The 17,443-nt window shown below is 40.2% G+C and overlaps 1 protein-coding gene across 8 annotated transcripts in view; it reads left to right on the top strand.

Moving 5' to 3' along the window:
* Positions 1-17,443, top strand: part of Dlg3 (discs large MAGUK scaffold protein 3) — a 63,702-nt gene that overhangs the window by 8,733 nt on the left and 37,526 nt on the right. For 7 of the 8 annotated variants that reach the window (XM_004872621.3, XM_087209877.1, XM_004872619.3 and 4 more), the window contains one exon: positions 72-174. In XM_004872621.3, the coding sequence (XP_004872678.1) occupies positions 72-174 (103 nt within the window). Of the gene's footprint in view, positions 1-71; positions 175-941; positions 1,151-17,443 lie in introns of those variants that run through there. The other variant, XM_004872623.4, reaches the window with a different exon arrangement.

Genomic DNA, 17,443 nt, shown 5'->3' with positions numbered 1-17,443 from the left:
CCCTTTCTTGTTAGGACAGAGGACTCTCTTTCTTGCTTTGGGGGTGGCTCATAACTCCTCTCTCTGGACAGGTGAATGGGGTGAACCTGAGGAATGCAACTCATGAGCAGGCTGCAGCTGCTCTGAAACGGGCTGGCCAGTCAGTCACCATTGTGGCTCAGTACAGACCTGAAGGTAGGTGAAAGGAAGGTGGGAAGAAATGATGGTGGCGGAAATTCGGTTTATACTGAGAATTGGCTTTTCCCCATCATAGGTAACGAAGCCACTTGACCAGGTCCTTACTACTCTAGTACAGTAACCTCTTACTCTTTCCTTTTGCTGGCGGACCCAGGTTGGTTTGATGACTTGGGAGCACCTAGGAGGGCTGTGCTCAGAGCTTGCTGATGAGAGTTGCAGTGGAGCAGAAGAACAGTAGTGGGCAGCAGCCTACACGGGAAGAAGCATGGAGATTAGGGTGACTGGAAAAAGGAGAGGGAAGACTGAAGGCTTGGAGGGGAAGACCAGGAACTCTGTGCCCTGGAACTGGAGAGCATTTCTCAGTTAGAAGGATATCAGGGGGGAAGAGATTCGACTTCTTAAGAGATCTTGGGCCAAACCCACTTGATTCTCATTTTCTTCCCCTGATCAACATGACTGTGAGAGACCCAGGAACGCACGAAAAGGTGATACTGTGCCTTTGGAGTAGACGATGGGGGAGTGGACCCTCTCCTACTGGGGGCCTTCTTTGTGTTCTCAGCTAGCAGTCCCCGGGCCCGGGCTAGTGGGCGGGGCCCGGGTATGTAAATGAAGGTGTTTGATTGGCTGCCGCCAGCCAAAGGCCAGGTGCCGAGGTGAGCTGCGAGAAAGCGCGCGGCAGCCTGCAGGCCGACGGAGTGGCCAATGGCCGGTGGAGCGCGGCCTCCTGCCGCTCACCCCGCCCCCTGACAGAGGCGGAGGGCGGTGGGAGCCCCTCCTTTCTCCCCCATCGCGCGCCTCGGGCGTCTCCTCCTCTTCCCTACCCTTCACTCCCCTCCCCCTTCTGCTCCCTTCTCCCCGCCTCCCCTCCTCCCGCGCGCCCCGCTTTGTGTCCGTGGTATCCCGCGCGGGACGGAGGGACTGGCTGGAGCTGGCGCTTTCTCTGCATTAGATCCGGACTCCGACTCGGCGCCAGGTGAGGTGGGGCGGACGGGGTCAGGCTCCCTTACAGTCTCCCCAGCCTTTCTCCAAAGCTCTGTTCTCAGACTCTTCCAACACTGTGCCTCCAACTCTGCCCTCTCCCCCGAGAGCTTTCGCCGCGTGTCCCCAGCCCCTTCTGATCTAGGTCACTTGCATCCTTCTTTCCCATTACCTCAGACCAACAAGCTCTCCTGTGAGTTACCTCCCTACACTTCTGTCCTCCATCAAAAGAAGTCTCAAGCCAAGGGTGGCAGGCCCTCTCTTCTTTTCTTCCGAGCTCAGGGGATCCAGAACGAGCTCCAGCCATCGCTGCACCAGGCTGCCCCTTCCACTGGGCCCTGTCCGGGCTTGACCTCTTTGCCAATACTTCCCACCCATAAATTGTGACCCCTTCGCGCTCTAGAGCCACAGTCCTGGCCCCGTTCACCTTCCTGCCAGCTGCTGCGCCCTCGGTGGCACCCAGATCCCTTTCCCAGGGGAATATGGGGAATTTTCTGTCCCCCGAAGCCTGTCTCCCCCTAACCTCGAGGAACACCCACATTGGCTTGGTATTTTTGTGCCTCTTCCCTTTTGTTCTCCCCGCCCTTTAAGCTTAGCCTTTGTCCCTTAGGGCCGCTGTGCCTATGCTCACTGGACGCCTAGGCCTTGTGGTTAGTTACTAAGGTGGAGGAAGGGACTGTCCCTGGCAGGTGCTCTAATTCGGAGAGGAGCAGGGAAGAGAACCCAAAAGCACCCACTTTTGTCCTCTTGGCCACCCTGCCCTGTGCTTGTCCTGGGTTCTCAGAGCGCGGAGGGAAAGAAGAGAGGGCCTGCCAACTTTGGCTTGAGACTGCTTTGATGGAGGACAGAAAAGTAGGGAGGTAACTAACAGGAGAGCTTGTTGGTCTGAGGTAGTGGGAAAGAAGGATGCAGATGGACACTTTTGAGTCATTTCTCTCCATGTTTGGCATTCTGATTACTGACAAGGAATGCACCTTAGGGTTATTGTTTTTATGATTTCTGCGTCTGCTGTTTACTTCTCAATAGAGGGCTGTTGGATGTTTATTAGCAACTGATATTTATCCATTGTGTCCCCACAACTTAGACAGTGGAGGTTCTGCAGAGGAAGTGGTTTCTCTTGCATATTTGTGTGTGTGTGTGTGTAGGAGAAATTGGTGTTTCTTTCGGTTTTGTTCTCTGATGCTGGGCACATGGAAGCAATACTCTGAATTTGTCTGGTAGTGGTATGCTGGAAATTGGTGGCTACATAATTCTGTGACTTCTGTTGGGGGAATGCAACTGGTTTGCATAAAAAACTGTAAGTTGTCCAGGTTAAAGGGATTCCTGCCATGTTTATTGCTCTCTGAGCATAGTTTTGAGAGTTTATATTGTGGGTTGAGGTGCTGTGTTGTGTCAGTCTATCATTTGCTATACAAGGTCTACTTTCTCTTGGAATTTAGTTGAATCACGTTGTTAAGATAGTGACATCCCAATCTTATTTCTTTCTTGGGTTTATTAAATACAGAAGAGCCCCAACATGTAATAGCTTTTTTTTTAAATTTGAAAATGAACCTTTAGAGACTTGTTTAAAGGGACTATCAAGAATTCCACATTAGGCTCTGAATTTTCTTTGATAAAGTGCTAGTTTTTAAAACTAAGGACTCCATGTTGATCATTTTATGAATACATGAAATGTAGTTCTTTGGAGGATTGCATCATGGTGGGTATTAATAAATGAATAAAACAAATATGTCTGTTTGCAGAAATAGCAGAGACTTTGCATGCTATTGGCCAATTAGGTGCTCATTATTTGGATTTTTCACATAGAATGTGAGAGCTGGAAAGGATCTTGTAGTCCACCCACTGAATGTGCAGACTGGACTACCCAGTGGAGTCAGGACAGGACTTGCCTAAAGTCATGGAGAGAAAGTTGCTGAGGGTCAGCAAGCCATTCAATCCTAAGGTCTACCAGTTGGGACACATCATGGTTCTAACAACTGAGAGACCTAAGGCCTAATTTAGAGTGAAAGAACAACAGGAAAAGAGATTGGGGAAATAACAGAAAGACAGATTAGGGAAGGAATGAGGGAAAGATGTGGAAGAGATGGGACTATGCACCGAGGCATCATTGCCAAACCAGTGCACTTTTAGCTGGATAGCCTGTACCTTGAGGGCTTAAAACAGCTTTGACTAATAAGGGCAATCCAAGTAAGAGCATCCCCCCTTTTAAACAACTTTAATGAGGTATGTCATATACTGTACAATTCCCCCATTTAAGACTACAATTCAGTGATATGAAGTTGTGCCTCTATCACTACAATTTTTTTTCCAGTTTTAACCATTCATCTTTATTGATAAAATAGGCTCCTATGCCAATACATACTCTCATACATAAATTTAGTCCTGTAAAAAAAAATGGGGTGGAAAACTGTTCTAAAAACAAAGTGAATGTCTTTCAGCACCCAAGACCTTAATTAAAACTTATCCAAGCAAGAAGACTAATACAATTTTTCTTTTGAGACAGGATCTTGGTATGTAGTTCAGGCTGGCCTCAAACTCAAGGTGATCTTCCTGCCTCAGCCTCCCGAGTGCTGGGATTATAGCCATGCACCACCACACCTGACATCACTACACTTTTAAACATTTTCATTACTCCTCTCCTTTTAATACATAAAGAAGGTGCAAGCATTGGAAGTGTGATAGGTGAAAACCATTTGCTTCTTAATGTACCTCCCCTGGGACACTTAGGGGCAGGATGGCAACTTGGGAATGCTCTAACCTTGAGATTTCTTTCATATGTCTGGTTCAATTGTGTAGTAGACCCACCACGAAGCACAGTGTCTTTCTCTTTGAACTTGTATTATGCCTAGCATGGGTACTTCACACATATTTTCATGATGAAGCTTTGGAAAATATTAAAATAAAAATAGAAATAATAGGGCGGGGATTTAGCTCAGTGACACTGCGCCGGCCCCGAAAGGGCAAGGTCCTGAGTTCAATCCCCAGCACCGGAAAAAAAAAGAAAAAAAAAAAAGAAATGATAAGGTACCACAGTGGAAGATGCTGTTTAATAGTTTCACTTCTGTTTGCTCCAAACTGTTGTGGACACAGCAATCCTACGTATTAGCTAAAAAGAGCTTGATTGTCTTGGACATATATAATCCTGCTTAAAATTCAAATTGAAAATTTAAACAATTGGCTTTTGGCAAGGACTTTCTTCCAATCTTTTCTAAAATGAAAAATGTTTTTCTGTGACTTGTGGACTTGCTCCCCCAAGGGAAGGATAGGCTTGGTATTATAACATTTTGATATCACCTACATTTTCCCCTTAGTCACTATGCATCGGCCTCTGCTTATAAACTGAGCTAATATATTTCTGGAAGGCCTTTTTGTTTTTAAGAGTAGAACCTGATCTCCAAATTAGAAGGTTAGCCAGAAATTGGTCACTACAGTAGCTAAATAGGAAACTAATCCTTTCTGACCAGTCTTTTCAACTGGAATATAAATCCAGACAGGGTAGGAGTACACTTGAGTGAGAGAGAATGAGAGTTTTTCCTATAACTTATTTTAAGGTGATGATTAAATGTACTTTCACCATGGAAACTCCTTTGGGTAAGGCCTGGAAGAGTTAGGAATCAGTTTTGACAAAAACTTGGAAGAATAAGAAGAATATTTTCTTCATAGCATTTATGTAACCATCCCATCTCCCCCATCTGAGAATGAAGAATGCAAACATAAGTGCTAACCTATCAGCATGATCTCTCTGGAGCACAGTGGCCAAAGCATACCAAGGCAAAGAAAGTTCTGAAATTCCTACTGCCATTATTTTTAAAAAAGCTAATGAAAGGAAGAGAGAAAATGAATTCCTGGTAACAGCATTTCTACAGTGAAGAATTTTAAAGGCAGCTCAAGTTCATTTTACTGTTCCTAGCACCTAGTCTGGAGCCTGTCATGTAGTTTGTTGAATTGAATTATTGAGTAGCTTTATGTTACAGATACTTTTGTAAGCATTAACTTTCAGGATATCCCTCTGGGGTAGGTAGTATTATCCCATTTTACAGATGAGAAAAGTGAGGATCAGAGAGGTTGAATGACTTGCTCAATGTCGCAGTAAATAAGGGGCATAATCAAAGTGTGAAGTCAAATTTCCCAAGAACTTTGGATTCAGGGCTTTTGCCTTTAGGCCATAATCACTTTTCACTACTATAGGAAGCTGGGAGCCCCCTGTCCCACCCAGATCCACCTGGACACAGCACAAGATGCAACTCTGAGACTCTTCAGGTGTCAGAAGCTGTTAACAGATGGAATAAAACTAACTCACAAATCTCAGCTTTTTATTCTTGATGGCCACAAACTCCTGTCCCAAAGGAAGAAGTAACTTGTGGGGAAAAGGACTGCCAGAAGCCCCAGGGAGACCCTCTCACTTGCAGAAAGGGGGTTTAGAAAAACTGCCAGGTACTGTGGGGAGAAGTTCCAGGAGGCGCCAAAAGGTAGGAGTTGGTTGGTTTGACTTAATAGCAAATGTGTGGAGGTTTAAGAATAGTAATGTAATAAGTAGGCAGCTCTCATTTTTTCAAGTGAAATGGAATTGTATTTGTCATTCTTTGTGTGTGTGTGTGTGTGTGTGTGTGTGTGTGTGTGGTGCTGGGAGATCAAATCCAGGGCCTCAGGCATGCTAGGTAAGTGTTTTTACCACTAAGCTATTGAGCTACAACCCTAGCTGTCATTCATTTTTTAATGACTTTATAATTCACCCATTTAAGGGTATATGTCAGTATTTTTAAGAATGTTCAGAGAGTTGTATAGCTGTCACCATAATTGATTTTAGAATTTTCATCACTCTTTTACTTTTTAGTTATCTCCCCAACCTCCTCACCTTCCCATCCACCTCAGCCCCAGGCAAAGGTAAACCACTAATCTATTTCCTGTCTCTACTGGGTTTGCCTATTTCAGGGGTGGGGAACCTACGGGGAGCTTGCCACAGCTGGCTGTTTGTTATCATTGAAAGCTCTAAAAGATTCCCCATCACTGGCCTATTTGAATAGTTCATATAAATAGAATCATGTAATGTGTCTTTTTTTACCGTACTGGGGATCGAACTCCAGACCTTGTGCTTTCGAGGCAGGCAGTGGCACCACTGAGCTAAATCCCCCGGCCCTAGTATGTGTCTTTTACTTAACTTCTTTTACTTAACATAAGATTGCAGAAGTTTGAGCTGAGTGTGGTGACACACGCTTGTAATACCAGCACTCAGGAGGCTGAGGCAGGAAGATTGCTGAGAGTTTGAGGCTAGCCTGTGCTACAGTGAGTTCAAGGCCAGCCTTGAGACCCTCCCTCAAACAAACAAACAAAAAAACAAACAAGATCGACTAGGTTGATCTATGTTATAGTATGTATGAGTATTCCCTTTCTTTTTATGGCTGAATAGTATTTCATTATATGTATTTATCACATTTTATCAGTTTCCACTTTTTGGCTATTATGAATAATGCTCTGAAAACATTGGTGTGCATGTTTTAGCATGGCCATATGTTTATTATATTTCTCTTTTGAGTATATATCCTTTCGAGTGGCATTGCTGGATCATATGGCCACCTCATGTTTAACCTTTAGAGGAATGGCCTGCCTGTGTTCTCACAATCCCACCAGCAGTGAGAGGGTCCCAGTTTCCACATACTCCCCAACACTTCTATTATTAGTCTGTTTTATTCTAGCCATCTTGGTGGTATGTGTCTCACTGTGGCTTTTGTTTGCATTTCCCTGATGAATAGTGACACTGAACACCTTTCATGTGCTTATTTTTTGCTGTTCAATTTTGCTTTGCTCTGTCCCTTCCTTTGATTCTCACCCTGTTTCCCGATTGACTTGAGACCAGAGAAAACCAACTGTGTTTGTTATTAGGCGAGTGGTCAGAAGGCCAACTATCTCCCACTCTGCTTGCTGTGTTTTGCCAGAGGGGGTTAAGACTTGGGTGGAGATAATTTTAGCTAGAAACATTGACCTGATGAAAATGATAGGGCCCAGGTTGTTTGGAATGAGCTTATTGAGATATAATTCAAATATCATACATATCATACAATGAACGCATGCATTTAAAGTGTAGAATTAAACAGTTTTTAGAATTTTAAGAGTTGTACAGCTGTTAATCAGTTTTAGAATATTTTCATCATCCCCAAAAGAAGCCTTGTCCCCATTAGCAGTTTCTCCCCATTTGCCCCAACATCTCCCTTCCCCCACCCCTAGGCAACTACTAATTTATTCTGTGTTCCTAAAGTTGTCTCTTCTGGCTAGTTCATAGAAGTGAAACCATGTAGAATGTGGCCTTTTGTGTCTGTTTTCTTTCACTTAGTATAATGTTTTCAAGTTTCATCCACATTGTAGCATGTATCAAAACTTCATTCCTTTTATGGATGAATATTCCATTCTATGATTATACCATTTTATTTGTTCATTCTTATGTTGACAGACATGTTGGATATTTCCACCTTTTTTTTCTTTTCTTTTCTTTTTTTCTTTTTTCTTTTTTTTGTCTAGAGCTAGCTGTGTGTGTTTTGGGCTTCTCTGTATTCCATGTAGCCCAAGGCCATGGTAGTTAGATTTGGCAGAGCTTCCTCAGCCTAGCTAGACAGGTGCTTTCTCATCCTTGCTAGGTGATTTGAGTGAAAATCCTAGGAGCTTTGGTGCCTGTAGGATATCAGTTCTTGCAGATGGGGCAGAATGGTTAGAATAATATACAATAATGGAATTAATTCTTTCTTATGCAATTATAACTTTTTAGGATTTCTTTTTAATTTAATCAGCTTGTTGAAATCTTGACCCTAATATTGACACTGTTGCTTTATTTAAAACTTTACTCTTATATTCCATGATAGGGCAATGGTTTTGTCTTTTTAAAGAGAGAAATAGAAGTAGAATAATTTAGGCCTACCACTGTCACCGATATTAAAAATACTGGTTTTGCTTTTTTTATGTAATAGTTTATGTATTATATCTTGGCTGAGAAGCCAAGGCCCTGGGTTCTAGATCTGAATTTATCTTTATAGCTGAATAATCTTAGACTAGTTAACCCACCTCTTACGTACGCAATTTCCTGATCTATAAAATAAAGGGACTGTGCAACATTATCCTAATGTTTCCTCTAACTCAAATTCTATGTAGATAAATGAAAGTGAGTTGTGGATTCAATTTATAAGTTCCTATTTATACCTAGATTATTATTAAATCATGTAGTCTTAAACTAATAACAGTCTTGTTTTAATAAGGGTCTTGTCTTCGCCTATTTTTTCCTGTGATAATGCTTTTCTTCTTTTAGTCTCTTGAAATAGAAAATGGATTTCTTTATACTTTTCATGGAATTTGGATTTTTTTTGTGATGCTGGGGGAACAAACATAGGTCCTCAATTATGCCATATATATATATATATATATATATATATATATATATATATTTTTTTTTTTTTTTTTTTTTTTTTGCGTACTGGGAATTGAACCCAGGGCCTTCGCACTAAGTTATATTGCTAGCCATTTAAAAATTTTTATTTTGAGGCAGGGTCTTGCTAAGTCACTAAGCTGCCCAGCCTGGGCTTGGACTTGTGATCCTCCTCTCTCAGCTTCCCAATGTTCTGGGATTACAGGGAGGAACATGCCACCCAACAAAAGCAAAGGTTGGGGATTGGGATGTGACTCAGAGGTAAAGCACTTGTCCTGGGTTCAATCCCCAGTACCAAAACAAACAAACAAACAAACAAAGACCTATAGAAATACATATGTTCTTTTCTCTTTCTTTTTTTCAGTACTAGGTGTTGGAACTTAGGCCTTTGCTTTGAGCTACATCCCAGCCCTTTTACATTTAAATTTTTTTTCCATAAATTTGTAATTTTTTAAAAAAATTTGAGGGCCAGGGATTTAACTCAGTGGTTCCGCCGCTTGCCTTGCTAGCGCAAGGTCCTGAGTTCGATCCCAGGTACCAAAAAAAAAAAATTGAGACAGAGTCTGAATACCTCAGGCTCAGTTTGAACTTGGGATCCTTCTGCCTCAGCTTTCCAAAATACTAAGATTACAAGTGTGTGCCACCATGCCTGGCTGGAATCTAGATTTTCAAAAAGGAGAAAGCATTAAGTGAAATTGGGGTTAAATTCCAGACTAGATTATTAAGAATGTTTTGTAAAAATATTGTACTTGGAAAAAGAAGTAGGGATTCCAGAAACTAGTATTGGTTCATCAAGGTCAAACAGCCTGACCAAATTTTCTCAATGGACAGGGTTACTGGACTATATATCAGGAAAATATAGTAGATGAGGTATATCTAGATTTGTCAAGGCATTGACAAGGGTTCTTTGGCCCACTTTTGAAAAAAATGGTCAAGTGATAATACCAATGATATGTTTATGTGGATTTATCTAGAACTGATTAAACAATAGCAAAGGAGAATGACTGATGAGCCAGGAATAGTATAGAGGGAAGTTTCTAGTGGAAGTGTGTCCTGTCTTTGTCCTGGGGCCTTTCCTGTTCCATCTGCCTCCCCACTCTCCTCAAGTTGTATTTATTTTCTCTTGGATATAAAAGTATTATATTTAGATTTGTAGAAAATTGGAAAATACAGAAAAATTCAAATCCATAAAATTACCTCCAGAAATAACCATTGTTACATGTGTTTAAGTATTTCCCTGAAAAGCTTTATGTATTTATATTTTATGTGTTTGTATCTCTTTTAAGAATGAGATTACTATATTGAAGCAGTTTCATACTCTTTCTATTAGTTCAACCTCTTTTGTGAATATTTTTCTAAGTCATTATATGTTCTTTGAAAAGTGTTTTTAATAGTTTAATAATATTCCATCATGTATGTGCCATAATTTGGGTAACTATTCCCCTGGTGGCGGATGTGGGCATTTAAGTTCTTTCCAACGTTTTGATCATAATTTGATGGATATCCTTGCACAAGGTTTTTATAAATGTATAGTTATTTCCTTGGAAGAGATTCCTTGAAGTGGAACTATGGAGTCAAAGGTTATGACATGTTTAAGGCTTTTGATACATTTCTGCTAAATTGGCCTCTACCTCCACTGGCAGTATAAGAACATTTAAGGTGTTCACTAATGTGGAGTATCATTTTTTAGGACAACCTCTGGAAATTTGTAGATAGAAATGTTATTTACTTAGTATTTTAATTCATATTTCTTTTGTTAATGATAGAATTGAATATTTGTGTATGTATGTGTTTATTGGTCATTTTTAAGTGGATTGCCTGTTTATACCTGTTTCCTACTTTTCTATTGGGGTGTATTCATCCATTCTTATTGATATACTCTATAGACATTTTAAATGTAATTAGAATATTAATTCTTTTTCAGATATATTGCAAAGACTTTTCCCAGTTTGTAATTTGCCTTTTTGCTTTTATTTATTTATCTGGTGCTGGGGATGGAACCCAGGGTCTTGCACATGCTAGGCAAGTAATCTACCATTGAGCTATACCCCAGCACTTTTTTTGTTTTATTTTATTTTGATATATAGATCTTTTATGTTTTTATATAATCAAACCTTTCAGTGTTTTAATTTGTGTGTGTATTTTACCTTTGCCCATGGATTTGGAAGGGCATTTTCTACCCTGACAGCAAATAAATACTCATCTGTATTTTATTCTAGTTATTTAGTGCTTTGTTTTATATTTAAAATTTTAACCTGTCTGGAGTGTATTTATGATGTAAGGTAAGATACAAACTTATTTTCTATTCCAAATGTTAATGATTTGCCTTAGTACCATTAAAGAAGCCATCATTTCCTTGCTGTTTTGAAGTACCACCTTTATTTTAAATAAAATTCTTTTATACACACATATTTAGATTTTGGGCTTCTAATTCTGTTTTGTAATATTTTACTGAGATTATCCATTCCTGAACAATGAACAGAGATGTTTTGAGGACTATAAACAAGAGGAGTATTTCTCTAATCCCATTTTCTGGGTTCCTTCCACAGAAATTTGACCTAAAGGTAATTCAGTTGATACTGCGTAAAGATTGTCAGAGAGTTTGTGATCCTGAGTTAGTGACTATTGTGAAGAATATATGTATCTAGTCTCTCCATTGACCTGGTAAAACATAAAAACTTATTATATGAGCTGAAATTAGCCAGCTTCATTATAAGATGTGTGTATTTTGGTCACTATGTTGGATCATCCCTGTAAGTAGAAAAAATTGTTGTAAGCAAGTGTACTTAGCACTCTGAGGGCAGGGAAAAGGTATAATTCTGTCTTCATTCTGATGTTTTTTGGATGAGGCGTTTTGTCTTGGGGTGATCTTTATATGTACTTTGGCTTGTGGGTTAAAGGAGCCAAAAGCCCTTTTAATCTTTAATTTGAATATACTACATTAAATTCCTTTGAGATAGAGAAAAGGCCCTATTTGAAACTTTTACCCTGATCTGCTGGGTGAAACAGAATAAGTGAGAAGGGCCAATGGTGGCACAGCCCTGTGAATACTGTTTCTTAGCTCGATGTGAGATCAAGGCACTTTTCAAATGTTCCACTCATTTCAGACCAAGTGGCAGAATCAACAAAACATTTATATAGTAAAGCACTTTAGCCCAGTAGCTAGTTCTTCCTGTATCCCCACTAAGCAATTTGAGACATAGAAACATCCAGTCAATAGGGGTAAACTGGATTTTTTATGGTGTGCTGATCTGGTATATCTTGTTTGCTGTTTTCTTCCTAGTATCCTTCAGGGTGCTTTCCAGAACCCTGGCTCAGTGTGTGTATCGCTGAGGAAGCACACTGTGAGAGCGCAGGGTCCAGAACAGTGACACTCAGGTTTCTGTTCAGGGTTAGTCATAGTTTTGAGCCATGGTTCTAAAAGTAAGGCTGAAATTATTTTCCTCAAGCAATATTTTCCTGTATTGAGGTGGTTACCATTTTTCTGCCCTCTCATATAGCCCTAAGAATTACTTTTGCAGCTTATACTTACAGATTCTGTATCTTCTTGATCCACCGAGTTTAGTATTATTTGCACATATGAAGATTCTTTTTTCCCAGATTGTATTAAATAAATTAAACTAGATTAGTCCTACGTTTGATTCCTTATGAACGTCATTGATTTGATTATACACTCATAATTATGTCATAATTGGAAGAGACTTTAGGCCAGGTGGTGGCAAAAGCCTATAATCTCAGCTACTTGGGAGGCTGAGGCAGGAGGATAGAAAGTCTGAGGTGGACCTGGGCAACTTAGTGAGACTGTCTCAAAATAAAAAGCTCAATGTGAAGGCCCTGTGTTCAATTGCCAGTATGGGAGAAAGGAGTGAGGGGAATGAGCTTCAGAAATTGTCTATTTTCAGAGGTATTAGATTCTTTCAATAGTGGATCATAATTTGAAACTAACCTAAGTAATAGACTTCTTAATATTTTTGAGTCAAATTTGTGATTTCTAGAAATATTACACTATTTGGCAATTCATATACTTACTTCATACTAACAGGTATTTTGATGGACTTATTTTACTTTCAGCATAACTGATGATTTCCTTTAAGCCCCAGGGCAGCTCAGCCATGGCAAATGAGGGGTGTATGTGTTTGAGATTTGAACACATGCACTTCCATAAGAACAGATGAACTCTTTGGGTAGCTGTTGATTTTGAGAGTAGAGCCAACCAAAACATAAGCTATTATTTAGCCATGTCTTTCCTACTCAGTATTTGTGTGGGGTCTCAAGGTCAGAAAGTTATAATTCTCTGTTTTACTTGATTTTTATTTGCACTTTCTGATTGTTCCTGTCTCCATCTGTGTGTCTGAAGTCTGTCATCCAATTATCTTCCCAGCGTCCTTATCATTTCCAAACTTGATACACATGGCTTTTATTCTGTTTTGTAGCTTTTCCTTTTTATATCTTAATTCAAATCATTGGTAATCTGTATGCATGCAAAATAAGTACCCTTGGTTATTGACATTTGTTTGTCTGAACATTTTTCTGCCTTTAATCAAATAAGACCAAATAATCTTATAGCTTGAGAAACTGAGCACCTTTCAGCTTTCCAAATTAATATCAAATGTCATTTTTTTTATTTGTAAAAGACTTCTGACACCAGGAAGGTAGATTTGACAGCAAAGTCTTAGAGAGATATATTTGCAGTCTTGGCTATGTGTCTAGTTTTCATTGGTGAACATTGCTGTTTCAGTCCCCTTTGATGCATAATATTGGGCTGTTAACTGTATCTCCAGACCTCTGACATATCAGCGTTTTGCAGAAATGGTTTGTGGTCTTGTTGGTCCGTTTTTAGCATGTTTGGGTGGGTGTAAAGAGATAGCATGTATTCTCTTTTCTTATATTTGTTCCTGACAAGCCAGAATTTGACAACTGCAGAGTACAGGTTTGTCCTGTCAGATCTCTATATCAAGTTAGCACCTTGAATAAGTTGACTCAACAAGGGTACAGATCTCCACACTAAACTTTGAGAAGAAACAAAAACCACATCAAGGAACTTGTAGCTTACTAAAGGAAATGATGGCACCACACATTCTGGGCACTAGATTTTATGAGGGCAAGGTAATGGAGGGTCTGGAAATCATATTAGTTGAAAGATGATTAAAGAAATAATAATATTTAACCTGGACTTGAGAACTTAACTTCAAGGACATGATTACCATTCTCCATTATGGCTGCTATTAACCTACCTTTTCCTCGTTTTCCAGGAAAACACTCAAAAGTTGCCTTTGATCCTTTATCATCCTGCATCCAATCAGATTCCAAATTCTAACTCTTTTAGCTCTGAAGTATTTCCTGATTCTTATCCTTTCCTTCTATCCTCATTATCCCATACTATGTCAACCTTTGAAATTATTGTCTGTACTAATAGAGTAGCTTCCTGGTCTCTCTTGTGTCCTCTAGTCTATATTACACTTCCAGAATATTTTTCCCTAAAACTTAGTTTTAGTTGGATTATTTTCTTATGTAAACACTTAACAGTGGTTCACATAGCCTAATAAGAAAAGTCCTATCTCAAGCTCTTATAATCTGGCTTCCAACCTGCCATTGTTCCACATCTCCAGCTGCTCTACCTTCTATTCAATCTTAGTTGTTCTGGAGCTTGCTCTAGGCTTTTCCAGCTCTCCAACCTTCTTTTGTTTTTTGTTTGTTTTTGTTTTCTGGTTTGTTTGTTTTTTGGTCCAGAGATCGAACTCAGAACCTTGTGCTTGTGAGGCAAACACAGTGCCACTGAGCTAAATCCCTGGCCCGTTTTTGTGTTTTTGAGACAGGGTCTCTATGTAGTTCAGACTGGCCTTGAATTCACTATGTAGCCCAGGCTGTCCTCGAACTCATGGCAATCCTCCTGCCTCAGCCTCCTGAGTGCTGGGACTACAACTGTGTGCTGCCACACCCACCTCCAATCTTCGTTTAACTATTCCTTCACACTGCTAGGAAGAAGAGAACCCATCATGTTTTAGACACTAAAATTAGGACCTGCTGGCAGAATACATGACCCTCAATCCAAGAATTTTCTCTTGAATAATGTTTTCTAATAATTAAGAATTAGCTTCTCAGCCTTGGACATTCTTGAGCAGGTTAGCTGGTTTGGGTCTGTAAAAGCAGGGACTACTAGGCGGATGAACAAGAATAGAAAGCATGGTACTCTTGTCAAGAAACTTAAATCTGAATGTGATACTGCATACTTACTCCCCCCACAGTAGCCACACACACACACACACACACACACACAAACACACACGCACACCTCTGATCATTTTATTCCTTTCCTTAAAATTTGTCAGTGGCCTCTTCCCATTACTCTTAGGATAAAGGCAAATATCCTTATCATAGTTTATAAGGCCTTGTATGATCAGACCCCTGGCTCCCTGTTATTCTGATCTCTTGCCAGTATCCCTGGACTGTCCTGTGTTCTGTGCATTTTGCACCCTCACAAAATACTGTTCCTTCTATCTGTGAGGCCTTTTTCACCACTACCGCCCCTTCCCTCAGACTTACATGTCACTTTCTCAAGCAAACCTTTGATGAACCTTGCTCTCCCCTTAGTAGGTTGGGTCATCCTTTTTCTCCCTTAGTGTTTTCTTCATAGCCATTATCACAGTTGTAATTGAAGAGTTTTTGTTTTGTGATTGTAATTTCTAGAAACTTTTTTTTACAGTACTGCAGATTGAACCCAGGAGCTCTACTACTAAGCTACATCCCCAGCCTTTTTTAAATTTTTTGTTTTAGCAGGGTTTCACTAAATTGCTCAAGCTGGTCTTGAACTTGTGATCCTCCCGCTTCACTTGGTTTATGGACATGTGTCACTGTGTCCAGCCTCTAGAGAGCATTTTGATTACCATTATATTCCCAGCAGCTAGCACAATGCCTGGCACACAGTAGACACTCAGTAGATATTTGATTAAATAAGTGAATGGATAACTTCTGTGATGAGGAAAGAAGGATGTTGAAGCACATAAAGAATGTTCAGTCTCAGGCAATGGAGAAAGCTCCAGGAGCAGGGAATAGCCGGTAACTGAACAAATTGTGTTCAAGGGGGTTTCAAGCAGGCCGGTCCAAAAGAGAACCTGTGTAATGAGAGATAGGATAGATAGATTAACAGAAAATAGTTGTAGCAGTCCTTGGAAGTTTAGTTAAGATAGTAAAGTAAAATTTTCTAGTTGCTGTTGAGTTAGACTTGGGAGGGCTATAAATGGAAACTTTAGAAAGTTTATTCAAATGAGTCTAAGATGGATTATAATTTGGAAAATAGGGGCACGAGACCAGTTAGGGCAATGTAGCAATGGCCCAGAGACTATTAGGACACAATGTGACCTAAATCAAGGCAAGGGGTAGTGGGGAAAGAGACAAAACAGCTAAGATACCAGGAACAGTGGCACACCTGTTGTCCCAAGTACTTGAGAGGCTGAGGCGGGAGGATCACTTTAGCCCAGGAGTTCAAGACCAGCCTGGGCAACACAACGAGACCCTATCTTTTAAGAAAAGTAAACTAGTCAAGAGAAGTTAAGAGACAAAATCAACAGTAAGGCAATGACAGTGAAAGAAAAAGATGGATTTGGGAAGAAGTTGTTAGTGCATGGATATAGACAATGTATGCATGGAAGTTAAGCTTGGAAAGATACATACTGAAAATACTGACAGTGGCTATTTCTGGGTAGTGGGATGGGAAATGATACAGAAATGTCCAAAGTAAAGAGTTTAATTTTTTTTTAAATCGTGCATTACTTTTTAAATTAAAAAAAGCATAAATTCATGAGCTTTATTTGTAGGCACATTGGACAGTGGCCTCTTTAGCTCTCTTTATTTCACGTGGGATTTGTGGTTGTATTGCCACATTTTATTTTTGAGAGCTTTCTAGTTCTCTCGCCTGGGCTTCCGTTTGAGACACTAGGATCCTTGCCCTGTCTCTTCTCTGAACTAACAAAACAAAACTCAATTCTGTACCTGAAGACCAGCAGTTTCAAATTTTATTGGGCATGGGAATCACCTTGATGCTCATTTAATGCAGATTCCTGGGCCATACTCAGTAGGTTCTAATTCAGTGTATCAGGAATAGGGTCCAGATCCTGATTTTTTTTTTTTGTGCTGGGGATTAAACCCAAGGCCTTCATGCTGAGCTACATCTCCAGCCTCTTTTATTTTTTATCTTGAGACAGAGTCTTGCTAAGTTGCCAGGTGGGACTCAAACTTGCAATATTCCTTCCTCAGCTTCCTTTAGTGCTGGGATTACAGGCGTGCAGCACTGTGCCAGGCTAATCCTGATCTTTCAGATGTACCTCGCCGTCTGGGAACAACCCTATTTCAGTAGTTACTTCAGGCTGTGTCCTCTCTAACTTGTTTCTCTGTGAAAAGCAGCTGGTAAAAGGAAAGGAGGAACCAAAGGATGATTCATCAGGGATATTGTTGTGGGTAACAAATGGTTGGGTTCATCTGAATGTGAAAAAAATGAATAAAGTACTGTTTAACAGACATGAAATTTTGGTAATAAGTGTTATTTAAAGTAGCCTGTTTGAAGGGGCCGCTCTGGGTGGGAAGCTGGTCAGATGGGGCAGTGACTTAGACCCAAGAGATGCCCTCCAGCAAGCAATTGGTGATTCCTGGAGGGGAAGGGAGAAGGAAGAACCTAGGTCAGTCATGAAGTCTTAGAATTCAGATCTTTTTTGTTAGTGTATGTTTGTGATACATAATAGTTGCATTTATTTGGAGACTTGGTACATATATATGATTTTAAAAATCATTTTCCATCCTTTTATCCCTTTCCCCATCCTTCTCCCTTCCCCAGATTCCCTTCCCCTTCACTAAAAAGTCTGCCTCCTTATTTCCTACCTTCTCTTC

The sequence above is a fragment of the Heterocephalus glaber genome, unplaced genomic scaffold (genome assembly GCF_053883595.1).
Source record: "Heterocephalus glaber isolate CG9 unplaced genomic scaffold, H.glaber_assembly_v1.0 deba00001068, whole genome shotgun sequence".
In the NCBI taxonomy this organism is placed as follows: Eukaryota; Metazoa; Chordata; class Mammalia; order Rodentia; family Bathyergidae; genus Heterocephalus; species Heterocephalus glaber.
Note: the sequence above shows the minus strand (reverse complement) of the source record. Positions and strands in the feature narration are given on the sequence as shown.